Source organism: Lathamus discolor, chromosome 1 (genome assembly GCF_037157495.1).
Source record: "Lathamus discolor isolate bLatDis1 chromosome 1, bLatDis1.hap1, whole genome shotgun sequence".
Lineage (NCBI taxonomy): Eukaryota > Metazoa > Chordata > Aves > Psittaciformes > Psittacidae > Lathamus > Lathamus discolor.
In genome coordinates this window covers 112,732,877-112,753,317 of record NC_088884.1, presented here as the reverse complement: position 1 = coordinate 112,753,317, position 20,441 = coordinate 112,732,877, and the positions used below count along the sequence as shown (strand labels likewise).

Genomic DNA, 20,441 nt, shown 5'->3' with positions numbered 1-20,441 from the left:
GGGATAGGTTGTAGTTCTTGCAGAAGAACTAGGATGGAAGCATGGTGCAGAGAGAAGATGGTTGTGCTGCAGAGAGTGTAGAAGAATCGCCTACAGACCTGCTAACTTAATTATCTGTGGCTCCTTAAAAGAAGAACTTGCCTGTAAGCATGCTCTTTACTCAGATAAAATGTGGGCTTTTATAAACTCATGCATGGCTCAGTGTTCTCTTGCAGTGTACTTTAAATACAGTTCTACAGTTCTGTTGGCTTTGGTGAAGCGTCAGTGTGAATTTTAGGTACATAATGTTGGGGGGATTTATTGGGAAGATTTCATGGGCCTATGAAGACCTGTGTAGGGTACGCATTGAAATATATAAATGCAGCATACTTAGAGTCTGTGAGTGCTCTGGAGCTGGAACGGGCAGTAAAGTAAAAGTCTCTAAATTGCACTCCTTCTTGGTGGAGGCAACCTATATGTTGGTATGGAGCTAGATAGTGAAGTGTGGTCCTATTGCTATTCTGTTTTCACTGATATTTCAGCTGTTATTTTCATGTAATTACTGGAACAGACTTTCCTGTATGTGTGGAAAGACTTTAGCATAGACTTTAGGGTTTTTTTTAAATAACTCTGTTGTAGAGGAGCAAAACAAAGATACACATTATCCTTTAGTTAACAAGGCAGCTTGTTAAATCATTGCTAGAGCCTTCAGCTTCTAGATCCCTGGAGTAAGAGAAAAAAACTGAGGTAGAAAACTTGAAGCAAGTTCCACTGATAGCTGTATAAGAAGTGTATTGTGCCTGACTTTGAAATCATGGAAGTGGGTAGGCTGGTCACTGGAAGGCAGGCCTGTTAAAGCATGAGAAATTGAGCTTCAATTTAATCTGTTCCCTTTGGGAGATCAGGAAAGTCTAGTTTCTGTCTCAACTTCTTGTAAAACTCAGTTGTTCTGATGTGGTGAAGCTATGCAACTATTTATGGCCTTAAAAACTTTGCTGCAAGTTCTTGAAGTTGTGCGCTGCTCTTATTTCAAGGAATTCCTCCCTTTCTGATTGTGAAACATTGTTTTATCCTATGTAAGTTTGTTTGTCTGAATGCAAGGAGCTATAAGCTCTTAAGGTACTCCTCCCTGGATTTCTGACTGAATAAAAAGAGAGAAGGAAGTTTTTCTGCCTCAGCTTGTATTAAGAAGCAGAGGAGCTTTGTAGGCAAGATTACTCTGAGTGCTTGTTGAAAAGAGACTGAGAGTTGTTTATTTAGCTTTAAAATACAAGACAATCTGAAATAGATTCTGTTTGAAATTGCTCCTAGGGCATTTCAGGACAAATGAGAAGAGGCAGGTGCTGCTCTTCGTTCATTTCCTTTGGAACAGAGAGGACTAGTAGGTAGAAAAATGTGTAAGGGGTGTCCCTGCCATTTCAAATGGAAATTGAAAATATTTCTTCAGATTTATTTTGTCTAGAAGCCCACCTATATGTTCTCTATATACTTGAATTTCTGATAAGGAGTTGCTTCAGTGTATTCTAGTTCTTCACTGGTATTCAGGCTCGCAGGTTTTGAGTCTCTTCATGACACAGTATCTGCATGTGCACTCGTCTGAGCTAGTTCCTATGTTACTACTTATTTTTGTCTTACTCTAGATTGAGCTCTTTTAAGGCAGTACCAACAGTGATACCATATCTAAGAAGACCCTCTTGGAAAAGGGAGAATAATGTTGTTTGCTAAATAAAATTTGATGTTATTGCTCTTAACTTTAAAATATAATGTAGTTATTAAAAAAGGTGGCAGAGGGTGTTACAGATGTTTTGGAGATTTTGCATATCCTTCCTCAGTTCACACAGTTTCATATTCACGTTATATCTTTATTTTCGAAGGTAAAGGTAGAGACTGTGTTTTGTGGGTTAGGTTTTGTTTTTTGTTCTGGGGGTGTTGTTTTTAAATGCTGATTGCTTTGGTTATTGAGAACTAAATCGTGTACTCATAATTCTTGAAAAATGAATACAGGGAATATAATGTGACAGTACAGAAAGGATGAATTACAGAAAGAAATAGGTTACAAGTTCCTAAATATAATCACTTCCATATTTCATAATATTGGAAGGGCTAATATTAATTGTGGAAAAAGCAAACAATTATATTTTATTAGTAGTAGCTCCCTACCTGCATGAACTTGTCTTCAAGTTTGTGAAGTTCGTGATGACTGGAAAAAGGAATATATAACCCCCCCTTTTCAAGGAGGGTAAAATAGATGACCCAGGGAACTACAGAGCAGTCAGTCTCACCTCTGTGCCTGGCAAAATCTTGGAGCACATTCTCCTGGATGGCATGCTAAGGCACGTGAAAAACAACAAGATGCTTGATGACAGCCAGCATGGCTTCACTAAGGGGAAATACTGCCTGACCAATTTGGTGGTCTTCTATGATGGGGCTATGGAACTGATGGACAGGGGCAGAGCAGCTGATGTTATCTACCTGGAAGTGTTTGACACTGTCCCACTCAACATCCTTGTCTCTGAATTGGAGAGACATCAGTTTGATAGGTGGACCACACGGTGGATAAAGAGCTGGCTGGATGGCCACACACAAAGAGTTGTGGTCAGTGGCTCAATGTCCAGCTGGAGACCAGTGACGAGAGGTTTCCATCAGGGATCAGTGTTGGGACCGGTCTTGTTCAACATCTTTGTTGCTGACTGGGACAGTGGGGTTGAGTGCACCCTCAGCAAGTTTGCCCATGACACCAAGCTATGTGGTTCGGTTGATATGCTGGAGGGAAGGGATGCCATCCAGAGGGACCTTGACACACTTGTGAGGTGGGCAGATGCCAACCTTATGAAGTTTAACCATGGCAAGTGCAAGGTCCTACAGCTGGGTCAGAGCAATCCCAGGCACAGCTACAGGTTGGGCAGAGAAGAGATTCAGAGCAGCCCTGCAGAGAAGGACTTGGGGGTGTTGGTCAATGAGAAAATGAACATGAGCTGACAGTGTGAGCTTGCAGCCCAAAAAGCCAACCGTATCCTGGGCTGCATTAAAAGGAGTGTGACCAGCAGGGCGAAGGAGGTGATCCTGCCCCTCTACTCTGCTCTTGTGAGACCTCACCTGGAGTATTGTGTGCAGTTCTGGTGTCCTCAACATCAAAAGGACATGGAACTGTTGGAACAAGTCCAGAGGAGGGCCACGAGGACGATCAGGGGACTGGAGCACCTCCCGTATGAAGACAGGCTGAGGAAGTTGGGGCTGTTCAGCCTGGAGAAGAGAAGGCTGCGTGGGGACCTCATAGCAGCCTTCCAGTGCCTGAAGGGGGCCTACAAGGATGCTGGGGAGGGACTCTTCATCAGGGACTGTAGTGATAGGACAAGGGGTAATGGGTTAAAACTTAAACAGGGGAAGTTTAAATTGGATATAAGGGAGAAGCTCTTTACTGTGAGGGTGGTGAGGCACTGGAATGAGTTGCCCAGGGAAGCTGTGAATGCTCCATCGCTGGCGGTGTTGAAGGCCAGGTTTGACAAAGCCTTGGGTGACATGGGTTAGTGTGAGGTGTCCCTGCCCATGGCAGGGGGTTGGAACTAGTTGATCTTAAGGTCATTTCCATCCCTAACTATTCTATCCTTCTATGACTCTAATTCTGGGCAGGACTCAGATGAAAATTATATCCTACCTTTGTATTCAACATTTTCTGATCACATCACACTTATTTTCTTACTTCTAACAGTCTTGGGAATTAAACTTCATGTTGCAGCAGTAGGACCCCTCTGTCCTTTTCTCCTCAGCATGTCAGTCACGGAGTTCTTAAGTTTATATTTTAATTGTGTCTGTAGATACTCCCAGAATTGTCTTGGCCAGAAACAGTTCATGTATGGGAAGACAAACTTTAATGCAGGGCTGCTGACATCTGAGCAGATGTTATGGTTTAAACCCAGCCATGCAGCTTGTTCACTGACTCCCCCCCTTCCTCCCCCCACTCCCAAAGGGGTGGGGAGGAGAATCAAAAGAATGTAACTCCCAGGGGTTGAGATAAGAACAGTTTAGTAACTAAGGCATAACACAAATCACTACTGCCACCACCAATAAGTGAAGAGAATACAACACCTCACCAGCAGCCAACTCATAACTCTCCCCACCCAGCCTGACCGAGCACTGACCGCTACCTAGTCCAACTCTGCAGTGCCCTAGCCATTCTGGGTAACTCTCAGTTACATCCTGGGCATGACGTGCTGTGGTATGGAATACTTTTTTGGTCAGTTTGAATCAGGTGTCCTGTCTCTGCTTCCTCCCAGCATCCCCTCCTCCCTGGCAGAGCATAAGACTTATGAAGTCCTTGGTCAGTCTAAGCATTTAAGCAGTAACTAAAAACATCGGTGTTAACAGTGCCGTTCCCAGGCCGAAAGTCAAAACCACAGCGCTGCACCAGCTACTAAGAAGGAGAAAAATGGCTCCTACTGCTGAACCCAGGACAGCAGAGTAAACCAGTTCCTCCTGAGCACTTTTCTGCTGTGGCTGAGCACCTTTTGGTGCTCAGTGCAGCACAGACTGGACTAGTGGCATAGTACTCAAGATAAAATACTCTATTAAAATCTCTGTAGTTGTTCTTCTCTTGTCAAGCAAAGCTTGGCTACCTTGAGTCATTAGCCTTCTTGATCTTGGCCTTCTGTCCAGAAAGAGGTAATCAAAAACAGATCTCATGGCAGTCAGTGGGGATTTCCCTTGTCTAAAGACAGTGTATTTAGTAGGAAGCTCATCTAACTGACTGCTATGAGTTGCTTAATCTGTCAGCAATGTTATGACTAGGCTGATGGAATTGAAGCTGTTTCCTACTGGTCAGTGTGTGCAATCTTAATGTAACAGAGCTACTGTAGTCTTTATGTTCATCCTGAATTACTGCTGTACTAAGACCTTGGATTTATTGCCACCTTGCAACTGTTAGAACAGCCCCTGATTGCACTTCATTGTTGTAGCTAGATTGTTGATAAACACAAATCTTCCTGTCCTTACCCTTCATCCGGAAGTTCTTGGTTATGGCTGAACTTCAGAAGTTGTTGCACCTGTTTTTCTTTAGTTGGATTGTGTTATCATGATACTTCTATGTTAGAGTATGTCTTCTGTAGCTTTCAAAACCTATGTTGCTCTTACTAAAAGTGAGTTTGTAATAATAATTGATTTGAGTAATTTTATGCGCTAGTGCTCCGAACGTAAAGTTAAAAATACATACGTAACAATTTTTTTTTTTTTTAACAGGCTTTTAAATTTTCTTCTATGGAGAAGCTGGACAATGTTTTGACTTTTTTGTTGAAAAACAAAATGTCTGCTTATGAATTCCGCCCATTCCAAAATGAAGAGCACCATCAACAAACTAGTGAGTCACTTCTCGTATGCAGTGATTTGTATTACTGATGCTATGATTATTATTTATGAATGTTAATAAGACAATTTATTTAAAGCCACTATTAAAGACAACATAACCAGGAAAAATGGGAAAAGGAATTCTGTGAATCATTTCTTAGTGACTCAGCAGTACGTATTTATACTGGTCTGGGTGTTTGAGCTTTGGATTAACTGCAAATTGACAGCTTTACATCTGAACAAATGTGTACTTATGGAGAAAACAGGCAATAAGAGACATGAGAAAATGCCTGTACATCATATATATTATTTTTTTTTCTCTAATAATTGGTATCCCACAATAAAATTTGAACTTGGCTTTCTCAAAGTTTGGTGACAAAAAGAAAATAAGAAAGATTTATCTATCTGAAGAGAATAGATGGTTTTTTAACTTAGAACAACAGTAAAATTATCTGTTCACTGTAATACCTATGTACTTACTAGTTTCCATTACTTCTGGGCAACAGATAATTATATTATTAAAAAAAAAAAAAGGGCATCCCAGTGTGTTAAAATAGGATTTGTCTTTAAAGTAGAGCCTATAAGCACAATTCAGTAGTGTATCAACAGAAGCTACTGTTAGTACCACATGGAGGGTCCTGGTTGAATTCATTAACCACTTTACTAAGGATTCAGATTGGTTTGCAATAAACCAAGAGTGTGATTATTTAGTTTGTGTTTTGAAAGCATTGTTATAATGTTATTTCAGATACGTGTTAGACCTCAGTCTTTCTAAGAAACTTTTGGGGTAAAAAACAAAAGCCAAGAAAATACTTAAGAAAGGTACATTTGAGTTGCCTGACCTCTGTTTTTGTGTGCCTGGCTTCTGTTTTTGTGTGCCTGGCTTTGCAAGAAAATAAGCTCACTACGATCATGTAAAACATAACACATCCCATAATCAAATATATTAAGTGGCCAGTATCATGCTTCCTTTCCTTTTCAGTAATGTTTCTCTGAGGATGGAATTCACCCCCCTTTAGTAAATACACATGATTCCACTTGTATTCTAAAAATGAGCTTAAATGTGAGTCTAGGTCAAGTAGGTTGCTAAGTGAGGCGCATGTTATTGCCTTTTTTCTGTGAAAGACTTGCAGTATGAGGGTGTATAGGACACATTGAAGAGTCATTCCCAATGTGAAATGTTAGTTCTGATGAACAAAAGATTTTCTACTTCTGTCGTAACCAGATAGATCTGGGCACATTTGTGAATATTGAAAATAATGCTTACCAACCTGCAATTTGTCCCGAAAAGGCCTGTGCCGTTCAAGAACAAGTTAACTGTGAGCTTGAGCCAAACAGTGACCTTCATAAAATGTACTGTGATGTGCAGCATAACAAGAAAGTTCAAAGTTGCATGCTTAGGTTCTTTGTGATAGAAAGATGTGGTTGCAGAGCAGGAAGCACTCAAATGTGCGAAAACTAGGCTCTGATTCCCCTTCTCCCTTAAGGGTATGTAAATCCATGTCTTTGACTCCCTATAAGAGCATCCCAAGTAGGCATTAGACATATCAGGTCTATTAAAGGACTAACATCCTTTTGTATCCTACCCATTTTTGTATCATTTTATTCCAAACACCATCTTTTCTTCCAAAGAGACAATGTTAAATAATAAAAACTAATTAAGTACTTTTGGAAAGGAAATTTAGCTAACAGACAAAAAGTTCTTTGGCACTGAGTTATTCCTGTATCTCTGACCAGGCACATGAATCAGCCCTAATTTCATAATTCCTGTATGTGCCGATTTTTCCTAGTGGGATATCTTCAAAATGTACCATGGATCACAAGTATGTGTTCTGCAAATTCGAATCTCTTGCCATCTAAGCAAGGAGAATTGTTTGAGCAGCCCATCAGCCCATTCAATATGAAAACCTAGGGCTATAGCCCCACAAGCACTTCAACATGTGTGTAATATTCTTTCTGTATGGGATCTCACTTGTTGGACTACATACAGGAAGGAAATTGTATCTCTGCCGAAATAAGGACGATGATGATACTGTATCTTGTTGTTTGACCTCCCCTTAAGTTTGTCAGTATTACTCAAAAGATACTGACTTACAAAAGGCAGCAATTGGAAATGGTAAAAGTAGACATGATTTCCAATGATAGGCATTAGAATGTATTTTGCCATACATAAGAAGTTTCAATTGCTTGCTTTTGGTGATGTATCCTACTGTAATAGAGTAATAATGAAAAAGTACATCAGCAATCTCTACCAGAAAAATATCATTGGAACTGCTGTATATATAAAAGCTTGTCAGAAATAAAGTGCACACTTCAGTCCTGAACTGTGCCTTTTTTTGTTTTAATTGGCTTGTTTGGGTTTTTTTGTTGTTGTTGTTGTACAATATGTTCTCTGTAGTTCTAAAGAACGCAAAACTATCTGAATGTTGTCAAAATATATTATGTGTGGTTATTCCTGACTAACAGTATAGGAGAATTAAGATAAAGGCTTCTATTCAGCTTATCAAGGGAAAGAATGTTTTAGTTAACAAGTGATATTTAAAGAGATTATTCTGCAGTCTCTGAAGGGGAATACTGGAAGCCCAATCAGATGGGAAAGCTAAAGTCAGACTGAACAGAAGCCACTGGAAAAACATTGTGTTCGACAACACTGTTGACTGAAAGAACCAAGGCATGTCTGAGATTTTTAGTTGCGGAATTCTCCATCTCTTCTGGAAGTATATAACCAAATCTGGAGGTACTGTCTTGAATATTTTACATTTTGCACCAAACTGATTTCAGGGTACCTTGATGTATGTTATGCCTTTATATTCTGGCAATAGAATCCAGTCAGAATGCACTAAAAATACAAACTTGGGTTTCAAAACTTTTCTTGACCTTAGGAAGCTCTGTTTCTGTTCTTGAATCCTCACGTTTAGGAATTGATTCCTGTTCAAGAGAAGGGTAGTTTACTTCAGGAAAACCCCTTTCTTTTTTCACGTTAATGAAATTTGCCTTTTTTACAAACAATTTGTTTCTGGTTTTCTGATTAAACTCAAGCAGGCTTATGATAAGTCCTGAATTTGTTCTTTGTAGAAAATACTGCTTTTTGTTACCTAACACTGCTAGCAACATAAGAAGTCCTATTCTGGTTCCTGTAATCCTTTATTTCAAGCGGAAACATCTATCCCAAAAGAGAAACAACCTGGGGTTTCAGCTGTTTGTGAAACAATGGGAGAAAAGACAGACTGGAGGAGAAGAACAGACTGGGGGAGAAGAAACAGATGGGGTTTTAAGCATTTTTTGGCTTGATTGATATTGACACTGTAGAAATAATTTTAACTGTCTATATAAGTTGCTTAAAAAAAGAAAAAGGTAATGTCCTGTATCAATAATTTGGGAAATAAAAGAAGAATATCTTCAAGATCTGCAGAAATATCATTGTAGGCTGCTCTGCTTACTGCAATTTTATGAAAATTCCCACAGGCTAAGACAGTGCTACAATACAGTAATATTAGATTTTATGCTCTGTTTTATAGCTGAGGTGTTCCAGAATGCTCTGCAGAGAAGGAATTAAGACAGGACAAAGCAGCAATTCCCTCTTAACCTTTTGTATGTCAACTAAAACTTTAATTAAAAGCGAGCACTGGCCCTAAAGTTAGTTGAAAGTTGAAGAAGCTGCCTTAATGTTCTTAAAAATTTGCAAATGTGCCACTTGGGTGCTTTCTCTTTAACCTTTCCTTTCTGCTTATGATCACCACCTAACTAGTTCTTAGTGTAGGTGCCAAACAGTAGCAGCTTTTCTGTTTAATGTTCTTCATTAAAGGACTGCTACTGAGCAAAAGCTGTTGACTTCTAGTTACCTGAATAACTACTACTTTTTTACAGTTCTATGTATTTAGCTGAAATGTACCAGTTGTTGCAGTTTCCCAGCTGCTAAAAGTTCCAGCAATTTTCCCCACTTCAGTGTGACAAACTTGCGAGCTCAAGAATGGTATTTTCTGCTTGAAGCATGTGTGCTTTCAAATAATTACAGCCTCTTCCTAATGTGTATAATACAAAACTTCAGTTAAAGCAGTTAAACACAGTATGGTGGAAATTTCTTTACAGTAGAACATCTAATTTGTCGTAAGAGTTCACTGAATTTTGTAAATCAGCAATTAAATGAACAATTATATTTAAAAAAAAATCCCATACAAATAGATCTTGCGGTGGGTTGTTCTTGCTTGGTTATTTTAGGTGTTACTTTTAGTTGTCATTGATTTTTTTTGCTGTAGAACCTGGTGGAAAGAGGTAACTTCTTCACCTTTGTCAGGTCGTTTGGGGGCGATTTAAGTAGTTAGTGGTGCTTCTTTTCAGGATGAGGGCAAAAAGAAAGATCAGAAGGCTTCCATTGTCTTTTTTGAGGTCGTTAACCTTACTATATTAATTAATTAAATACGTATTTAGGGGAGGAGTTTCTGAGAAGCCAGTGCCAGCCTCATGAAGTTCAACAAAGCCAAATGCAAGGTCCTATACCTGAGCTGGGGCAATCATAGGTACAGCTACAGGTTGGGCAGAGAAGAGATTCAGAGCAGCCCTGTGGAGGACATGGAGATGTTGGTCAATGAGAAAATGAGCATGAGCTGACAGTGTGAGCTTGCAGCCCAAAAAGCCAACAGTGTCCTGGTCCGCATTAAAAGGAGTGTGACCAGCAGGGCGAAGGAGGTGATCCTGCCCCTCTACTCTGCTCTCGAGAGACCTCACCTGGAGTATTGTGCGCAGTTCTGGTGTCCTCAACATCAAAAGGACATGGAACTGTTGGAACAAGTCCAAGGAAGGGCCACAAGGATGATCAGGGGGCTGGAGCACCTCCCATATGAAGATAGGCTGAGGAAGTTGGGGCTGTTCAGCCTGGAGAAGAGAAGGCTGCGTGGGGACCTCATAGCAGCCTTCCAGTACCTGAAGGGGGCCTACAAGGATGCTGGGGAGGGACTCTTCATCAGGGACTGTAGTGATAGGACAAGGGGTAATGGGTTAAAACTTAAACAGGGGAAGTTTAAATTGGATATAAGGAAGAAATTCTTTACTGCTAGGGTGGTGAGGCACTGGCAGAGGCTGCCCATAGAAATGGTAAATGCTCCATCCCTGACGATGTTCAAGGCCATGTTGGATGGGCCTTGGGTGCTGTTGTCTAGTGTGTCCTGTCCCGGCCCAGGATTGGAACTAAATGATCTTAAAGTCCTTTCCAACCCCATCTGTTTTATTATTCTATGATTTCTAAGATGTGGAGAGCCTCTCTTTCTTAGAGTAAGCCTGATGGTGCTGTATTGACTGAAGATGACATGAGGTTAGTGCTTGCGGATACAGGGCTTGCTTATTTTCTGTATTATCAGTATGACACCATATGTTGCTATGTGGAAAAGTTGTAGGTACGAGGCACTAAAGTGTGTGGAGGGTCAAGGTGACAAGTCAGGGGCCTCTTAATGCAAGCTGGTGATCTACATAACTAAAGCAAAAAAGTACATGTTTCTCTTGAGCCTGAAGAGGTTCTATGATCCAAAAGTGTTGTGATAATTAAATGAAATGGAATTTTGAAATGCAGGACCGGTAGACAAAGCCACATACCTGCTTTCCCCATGAGTTTCTGGTGTTTGTGTGGCTCCTTCACTCTACACCACAGAGTATATGTGAGCCATCTGTGGGAATAGCTGGTACAATTCGATGTCTGAGACCGTTCATGGCTGGAATGCAGAAACAGCAGTCATCATGGTTGCAAGCTTTATCTTCCTACACTGTCCATTGCTGAATCTCTTCACCCTGCAGAAGCAACTGGATTAATCACATGCCTAGCAGTAATTCTGTGAGGGCAGAGGAAAGTAAGTCTGAACTGACATTTCTCAAATTCTAATCCCAATCTTGTTAGCACCTAGCCTAGGCTGGAGGTGGAATGTTATCATGCCCAAAAGAAAGCAGCTGAAGTCGAAAGTGCTAGGAATATTATGATGATGTGGTTCGTCAGTATTTGTATTCCTTAAAGGAAGTGTCTCCCTAGGTGGTCTCTTGAGTTGCAACCCTGTATTTCTTGTCAATAGAGAAGAGTTTTTAGTTGCTCATTTGGGAGTGGGGACAGTTTTGTTAGCTGTGGTTGTCAGTTTAGGTGGTAGACCTAGTGTGACAGGAGTCAGCTGTTTTCAGACAGCTCTTTGTTCCTAATGCATCTGTACAGTAGGAAACTCCAGAAGCCATGTGTGTGTTTGTCTGATGCGTTTTGTAGAAGCTGCCCATGTTAACCACCCTACTGTTTGAGGCATGTGTAGTTCACATTTCTCTGCATAAGAAAATAAGTCTTTGGTTTCTGCTGGTTTTGGGCAGAGTAAAAGCAGCGTAGTACTTTAATATTTTTTATGTGGTGTTAAAAACATTTGTTTAGCTTAAGTCTTTTTTCAGTATTATATAGAAGACCTCACTACAAGTGCTGATTTTAAAGTTTTCATACCTGAGGAGAACCTCTTTTTTCTCCTTACTGCAAGGAGTAATATTGGCAAAAAAATTTGTTTTAGAAAATCGGTTTACTGATTTTTACCATCCTCCACGGCTGGCTGAGGTATTTCATTTGTTAATGATGTAGTCTGCTGTAAAGTTCAGAGTATGTAAGTGCAGCAGTCCTGCTTTAATATGAAATCTAGCTAAGGAGGAGCTGAGTGGTAACCAGAAAAACAAGCTCAACTGCAAAGGAGCTGAAGGGATTTTGAAGTCATTTCCATATCTCTGTTTTTTTACTTGGAAAACTCAGTTACAAGCCTAGAAGATGCTTCTAAATACCATTGTTTCTTTTTCTCTTAATTTTGATGATAAAATCTTAGCATGCAGTCTATTGGAGAGAGACGTGATTCTCTTTTTGAATTTATAACTAATTGCTTCAGGTATCATTAGCATGAGTAGAAATTCTTTTAGAACATGTTATTAATATTTTGTTAATATTCTTTTTACTAACTGCCTTTGACCTTCTAGGGTCTGCTAACAGGATGCAGACTATTGATTAGTGTTCATGTAATCTGCTCCTTAAAATTACTGCTCAACACCTAATTCATTGCTGCACATTGAAATTTTTTTTTTTTTTTTTTAAGAGAATCCTGTGTAATGTGTAAAAGTTCCCTTGGCTTTACTGCTTTGATCCCAGCCTTAAAATTACTTGCATACATTTTTACTGCTCATGTGGCAGCCCCTTAAGTTGGTATGTATTTGCCTCCATCTGTGGGGAATGAGGTTAGGTTTTCCCTGCTGTTAGCAAAGTAGCGACAAGAAGTCAAATGGCTATATTCTGGTGTAACGTTTATATATCTTCAACAGAATGAAGTCCAGTTTGTGGAACTTCAGTTAATATGTTGAGCAATACTACGAAGTCTTTTTTCCAGCATATGAAGGGCTGAAAATGCAGGACATGTGCCTGTAAGACAGTTGATAACTAGAATACGAAAAAGAACTTAAGAAAGCTATGGGAAACTCTGTAGATTCCCAAGTTGTAGTCCTGCTGGGAGACATGTGGAAAGTTTGTCTGGAATTGAAGAAATCATGAAGTTACAACAGAAATGGGCAAGTTGAGCACAAAGAAATTACCAAGACTAACTGGTATTCGTAAGAGCTCTGAGGAAATTTTAAAGTAAAATAGCTGGATTTCTAACAGTACTGTGCAATTTTTCAGTTCTGTAGTGCTAGGAGGTGTAACTGTGATGCCAAAGCCCAGTTTCTCTGGGCACTTTGAGAACTGGAAGCAGGTCAATGTGTTGTCTCTACCAGACAAATTAATACTTGTAATGAAATAATTTTTCTGTAAGGTGGAGTCTGGCTTATAGGTTTCTTGTAGTTTTTTATAAGAGTCATCAACCTTGATCAAGTCAATCAAGTCAAGTCATCACATGCATGAACATCTGGCCAAAACCAGGAGGTAGACAGTTGGAAAAATCTTAGGCTAGTGATACAAAATGTTCAGGGTAGTAAGGAGGAGGTCTAGCTGGGGGGGGCAGGGGGGAAGGGGAGAAAGGCCATATGCGATTTAGTAATTATGCAGTAAAATGTCAGATGATATTCATTGTAGGTAGAAACAAAGTGATGCATGTGGAAAAAGTGGTCCTATGTTGTCATACAGAATGAGAGGGTTTGAGCAGCCTATTAACACTGAGGAATAAGACCATGCAGTTCCATGATAACATCATCTTGTTGCTAGGCAGCAGATCAAAAAGCGAATGAAATACCAAGAATTATTAGAAAAGAAATGGAGAATAAACCAAGACATAATTATGACAATGCATAAATTACATGGCTCACCCACAACTTAAGTATCATGTGCAGCTCTTGTCCTGTCATCTCAAAATAGATATATTAAAGCTGGAAAATGTTCAGAAGAGAGCAGTGGGGGTTATGGAGCTGATTCTCTGTAAGGCACAATTAAGTAGACTGGAGCTCTTCAAGAAAGAATCTGGGAATGAATAAATCACTTAAAAGTGCAGAGAGGGCAGAGAGAGGTGGAGAATAACATGAATTAAGGATTGTCAATTGAACCTAGCAGGAGGCAAGTTGAAAATAAACTAGAGGAAGCAGTTCTTCATGCACTGGGTAATAAAGGCTGCCAAAAGACCCTGAGGGTGCATGAAGTTGGTGGTGCCTGGAGCACAATGAATACATAGCTGGAAAAGAGGTACATTTCATGCTGATATATAGACAAATAGCTGCATAACAAACCAAATTAGAGTATGAAGGCAAAGGGAAGTATTGTTTATGCTTGTTTTTTTTTTTTTCTTTCTGTTCTTTGTTGTACTGTGCAACTTGTGGCCTCTTGTAGAGCTGGAATACAGGACTGTGCTGAAATGACAAACTGACTTCAGTTTAGCTTTGTCCCAGTCCTCCAAGGTGAAAAATAAAGTCTCTGATAGAAATGAATATCATACTTTTTCAGGTAAATCCTCAAAGACCATTATCCAGTACATTCATCCTTAAATTCCCTGATTTTTTTCATTACAGACAAGCAAATTTTTGAAAGTCTCTGGTAGTCATGGGAATTTTCAGAAATGTCTTTTAATATGAAAGCATAGGGCCATAAACCTATAAAAATGCCCAGTTGAAATGCTGCAAACTATAAATATTCCTAAAGCATTAAATAATATACACCTAAGCAAAAGCATTTCTTGGCTGTAGAATTTTCTTCTGCTTGCAAGAAAACTTATTTCTTTATGGAACTTAAATGCTTAAAAATCCTTCTATCAAAACAAAGAGATTTCTTAGACTAAAGAATCCTTTGTTAAAATATATATGTGAATTGTAAAACTGTTAGTTGGAGGAATTGTTCTTTGGATAGAAGTTCTGTATTAGCAGTTTGACAACTGTGATTCCATAGCACTAATATTCAAAGGAATTTTGTAAAAAAATGTGTTCTATAAAAGCAAAACTTCTTTATGGAAGCTTTTGTTTCCATATACAGATAGATATTTGGAAGAATTTCCTACTCTCCTTCACTACACAGCCAGATTTGGATTAAAGAACCTTGAAAATTTTCTACTCGATTCTCCTGAGACCACAAAGGTCTGCAAAATAACCAACAAATATGGAGAGGATCCAGCAACTATTGCTGAGAAGCACGGGCACAAGGAACTAAGAAAATTATTCAGAAATTTGTCAGTAAGTCCATGCACTTTTTCATGTCATCTATAACCAGGGGAGTGTGATGTACTACTGAGATTCCATAGTATGACCTCTTGTAAAGCCTAAGATGTTGCAGTCCTTCTGTCTGAAAATATTATATTGTCCTGCCTCAAAAAGGGTTGCAAATGGGGTACAACCACTTTCTTGATGCAGTGTCATAATGGAGCTTTGTGTTGCTTAAGTATTGGGTGTGTAATGGAAGGAGAACAGCAAATTGTAAGTACCACATGCGATCTGGCTAGATTGGTTTTTTCAGCACCCAAGCAATGATTATATTGTAAGTAGTCTAGCCCAACTGTCTAGAGTAGAAGATGAAGATTTATCTAAGAGTCACTTTAAAAGTGACTTTGAACTCTCTTAGTATTGCTACTCTTCAGAATTCAGCAAAGAGTGGTAGTCTTGTCTGCTTCATTGTAAAGGAAGGCTAAATTGTACCATCCTTTGTTAGATGGAGTATATCTTTCTTCAGCTAGGTATGCAGGAGTCATTTTAAGCAGTAGTTGTTTTTTCATATGAAATGCAATAATAGAATAAAGGTCTGTGCATACTTTTAGCATGTGAACTATTGCTAATAAAACCTAACTGAATTGGCAGTATAAAAAGCAATATACTGTAGTAACATTTGACAACTTTAACCTGTTTTAAGTCTTTATTGTGCTAACTATAATATGAGCAGAGATGATAATTCTTGCCCCAGAGGTTTTAAAGCCTAGAGAACAGATCAGGTAAATCATATATTGAAAGAAACGTGGGGTATGAACATTGGCATAAGTAAGCTGATATTGTAAGCAGCTTTGCTTGTGATGTGGGTTTTTTTTAACTATTTTTGGTAGCAGACTCCATGTTCACAGACAAATGGTAATGACAGACATGTAAGAGGGAAAAATATAAGGAGAGAACCAGAAGTTTAATTTTTCTGTTAGCCAGTCACCTTGATGTAACCATGGACAGACATAACACCAAAGATGGCATCTGAAGAAATTAAAGATAATATGTCTGTAGGGGAGAATGCTTTGTATGACTAAGGAGTAAAATGCAAAAAACCTAAGGATAATTTAATATAGTAAAATATATCATACGGAATGGAAACACTGGCTGACTGAGGTTAGTTACTAAAATTCTAGAGCAAGGACATGGGGATTGAGCCAAGATTTTTCTTTGATACAGTCGGCATCTAATGTAGATGTGAAGGATAGGCATTGGGAAAACTGAAGATAGGGTTACTGTGATCAGTGTTGAACCATGAAGATGGCTTTAGCAGTATTTTATGAGCAGGTTTACTTAAACTTCATATTAAAGTGAATTAAGTGAAGTAAATTATTATATTCATAATAATATTCATATTCATATTAAAGTTTTTTTAAACTGCAGACCCTAGAGCCTGAAAGCAGTAAGGCATTTTTAGCAGTGGTCATGGTGTTGAATGAGAATATGCTATTTATCTTTTTGTTGTTGAACAGCTGTGGATACAGGCTCTGAAAACACGGAGGGTGGAGAATATCTGCAAAGCAGGCATTTCTCCTTTTCTAACACTTAAAGAAAGCTCATACCTAGTTGAGGATGTGATCTGTTGTGTTTTCTGAAGTGACGTAATATGGCCTTGCATTTTCTGGACAATGAATCAGAGCAGATCTCAAAAGCACTGCAGTTTTTTCTGTTGATGGAGTGCAAAGGGATGTTGTACAGAGGTGATACTTTTATCTCGGTTTCTGGTGCTGTAGTTGAGATGAAGAAAATGTGATCCCTTTTCCATCCAGTGTAAAGCTGTCCACAAAGCCATAGTTGTCTCACAGTCGTCCTTGCACTGGTCAGAGAGTTCCTGCCAGTAGCAGTCTGTAAACTCCAGAGCTTGGATTTTACCAGTTTGTCTGGAAAAGAATGGAACTGTGTTTCCCAACATCCCTACCTGTGGATCTGGCTGGATGCTGTCTTTGTACGGTCAGCTATCCCTGGTACATGCTATGTGCAAAGGATTAGTAAGACTAGGCAGAATGTGAATAAGGTGGTACTTAACTCTTAGTGAGATACCTAGATTTCTTTTCTAAGATGGTCATATGAGTCTGAGTTGAGCATAGAAATAGAGTTTCCATGCTTAATTTGTCATGTTTATTGATAATGGTTGATTCTGTAGAATATTTCTTTTTTCATGCTAGTATTGTAGAAATTCACCCTCCTGCACTTCAGACATATCTTTGTTGTGCACCCCACATTGGGCTGGAGGCTTCCAAAATTGGGCAATTTTCTTTTTATTCTTATAAATGCACTCATATTCAACCTTGTGCTATAGTCTGGGGCATCTGTAAGAGGAGACATAAGCACACATGGTACAGGCAGATTGCAGCTGGTGTCCTTTAAGAGATTACATTGCACTTTAATGGTCTTTCTAGATTTTGGTAGACTTTGTGACTGACAGAAGGCAATGTTTGTGCAGGTGATATATTTTACTCTAAAAAGTATGTAAAATATATGTATACTTCTGATTAGCTTTTCTTTTTTAGTAGGATAATTTAGTATAAAATTATCAATCTGAAACATGAATTTATAATGATAACTGACTTTATACAATATAATTTTCACTAAAGGGGTTCCATCGTGGTACATATCTGCTATTGTTTGCATGTAAACAGTTATCAGTAGCTGATCTCTGCTTGGTGACTGCTCTTGCAAGCGTGAATACTTTTGCTAGCATTGAAGTATAAACAACTCTACTACCATCGTAAGAGTGTCTAGTCTGATTTGGACATGCTGTGGTACTACACATTTTCAGTTGATTCCAATGATGTGGCTTTCTAATGCAACATGAGTAAAAATTGGAGCGTGCTTCAATTTTGCCAAAAATGTAATACAGTATTTTAGAAATGTTAGCTCCAATCACTGGAAGAAAAATGGCTTATTTGTGTCTCTGTAATAGTGCACTTAAGAACAAGAACACTTATTGTACTTCTGTAATTGGTGGGAATGTGGAAAAGAAATATTTGCACGGCTCTGAGCCAAGCAGAATTTAGTTTAACTGCGTTCCAGGAACTTCCCATTACAGCTGGAGTATTGAAATTGCTCATTGTTACAAGTACTTTTGTACTTGGCATACCTCTCACTGTTTTAAAAATGTTACCTGTGTTTTGCCATTGCTTTAAGGAATAACTCCAAAATATACACAGTACTTCATCAGTTCTGTCTTAAAGAGCAATAGAGTTCCAGAAAAATAACTGCATAAAAGCATACATTCAGTTTGTCCAAAAGCTTGGAAAGTTCTTTTATTTGCTTTTGTGCTGGAGAATCCTTAGGGGAGTAAGAATTCCCCGAGATGGTGTGAGAGAGAGAGGAGAGAGAACAGCAGAAGTGACAACACCACAAAGCTACCTTTGAGCTCAGGGGTTTGCTGCACAGCCCTGTTTGTGGCTGGTGAGCACATCAGTGCTCAAGGCTCTCTGGTGATGCAGCTGTGCAGCTACCATGTCCTGCAGGCTTACTGGAAAGGTGCTCAGCATTCCGTTGACAAAAGTGACCTGTTGGAGCTGGTTAACTTGCACACTGGGTCATCTGTATGGCACAAGTTCCCTGTCCTTGTTTAAAGGGAAACCCTCTTTTTCTGTAACTGGACACAACATTGATGTGTGGAGTGCTAAGAGCCACAGAAGGCAGATCTGGAGTGCCTGGCAGGCATGCTGGGAGCTGACCTCTCAGTTTGTGTCAAAACCAAGCACAGGGGAAGAAGGATCACATAACATGTGTCAGGCTTCTGTTGCAACAGCTGTATGAATGGAGGGGAAGAGATTTTCCCCTTTTAGTACCCGTGTTACATGCAGGGACATTAAATGCTAAACACCGTAGCTTTTAAGACTCTAGTGTACGTCCATGAGTGGCAGCATTTGCTATCTCTGTCAGAAATGCTGCATTTCAAACACTCCTCGAAAATGTCTCTTTTGTTTTGAGGGAACACTCTAAGACTTGAACCATTTATGTTAAAGGTACTAAATGGATGGAGCTGTCCCTTAGAGTCTTCACTGGGGATTATGATAAAGCAGGGTCTGAAATGTGCCGGCAGTTTATTAAGCAATTATTTCTTGCATTTTAGCACAAAACCACCTGAATGGACATACATTTCCAATTTCTACATGTTTCATTATAGTTAAAATGAAGTAATTCCCTCTTCTGTATCATAAAAGAGGGATATCGTTTAACGTTCTGAAATAACATCCTCAATTGTCAGTCTTGTGATTTTGTTCCTCTATACGACTGAGTACTTGAATATTTTCCATAATTGCTTTTAGGCTGAATTGCTTGAATCAGGTGTGTGAATTTAAAATGAGTGAGAGACATTCAGTAGGAATATTGGCAGGAATCCTTGTCTCAGAGTATCTGAACCTATCTGAAGGGGAGATGATGAGCCTTTAGAGCTTAGCTGAACCCGCTGATAGCTCAAGTGCCGGTAAGAAAGGCTAGAATACTTTTGGTTTCCATTTGCCACAGGCTCAAAACATCTGCAGTCAGCTGTTAAGAGTACCCATGACAGGCAGTACATTGTTAAGCCGTGGTAGTTTGCCTGGATATCTGGGCCCTATTTCAGATGTTTGTGTTTTGCATATTATCTGTCCCTGAAAGCTGCTTTGACACTAGTTTGTTGTTCTTGTTGTTAGCTGTGGTCTTCTAAACCTGCATAAAAGTTCTGCCACCAGAGAATAAGGAAGGCAATTAAATGAAGTTCTTATCTAGCCCACAAAGCAAGACTTTGAAAAATAGAAGAGAGAAAATTTCTAAGCATTAGGTGACTAAGGAGGGGAGTATGTTCAATTTGTGGCCTAATAATTTAAAACTGGAGGTCACATTGATAGTAATTTTTGGCATTTATGCTTTGGTATGGGTGTAATTCTTTTGTTCCAGCACTTTGGGTTGCTAATTTCTCCCTTCTTTTACTAAGAACTGTGCTGCTGAATGTGTCGTAGTCAGGAAGATTACCACTTGTAGTATACATTACAGTTCCTAAGAAAAATGCAAGTGTTTTATTAGTTGTTTAATGCCAATAACTTCCAATTGTTGGCTTTGGCCTTTAAAGCAGATTCCTAGGGATGATATAAATGTTATTTAAATATAAAAGCTGAAACAGTCATTTCATGTTTCAAACGCATAGTTGAGACGGCACAAATTCGTTTTTATATATGAAATACATTCTAACATTCCAGAGTTGGTTGGCTGAAATCTAAGGCAGAAAATGGAAGTTTAGTATTTTTTAACCTGCCCAAGATCTATGGCCAGGTCTGTGACAATCCATGGCAGAACAGTGAACTGATGAAAGAATATTCTTCCTGTGCCACCAGCAAATCTCTGCTTGGATTTCTTGTTTGATATCATTTTCTGTCTGCCTGCTTCAGGCATCCCTTAGGCAGCTGTTGAAAATATGTGTTTAATCCTGTGTCTATTGGTGAAGTTGCTTTAGAATTCAGAGACAGTGCCCTGGATAGGCTCTTTAC

The 20,441-nt window shown here is 39.2% G+C and overlaps 1 protein-coding gene and 1 long non-coding RNA gene across 2 annotated transcripts in view; both read left to right on the top strand.

Annotated features, from left to right (window-relative positions):
* BANK1 (B cell scaffold protein with ankyrin repeats 1) overlaps nucleotides 1-20,441 on the top strand; it is a 136,403-nt gene that overhangs the window by 37,760 nt on the left and 78,202 nt on the right. Inside the window, 2 exon segments of the mRNA XM_065691256.1 lie at nucleotides 5,212-5,329; nucleotides 14,753-14,945. Of these exon segments, the coding sequence (XP_065547328.1) occupies nucleotides 5,212-5,329; nucleotides 14,753-14,945 (311 nt within the window).
* LOC136020309 (uncharacterized) lies at nucleotides 7,975-8,731 on the top strand. Its single transcript, XR_010615285.1, has 2 exons — nucleotides 7,975-8,053; nucleotides 8,392-8,731. It is a non-coding gene; the product is annotated as an uncharacterized LOC136020309 (long non-coding RNA).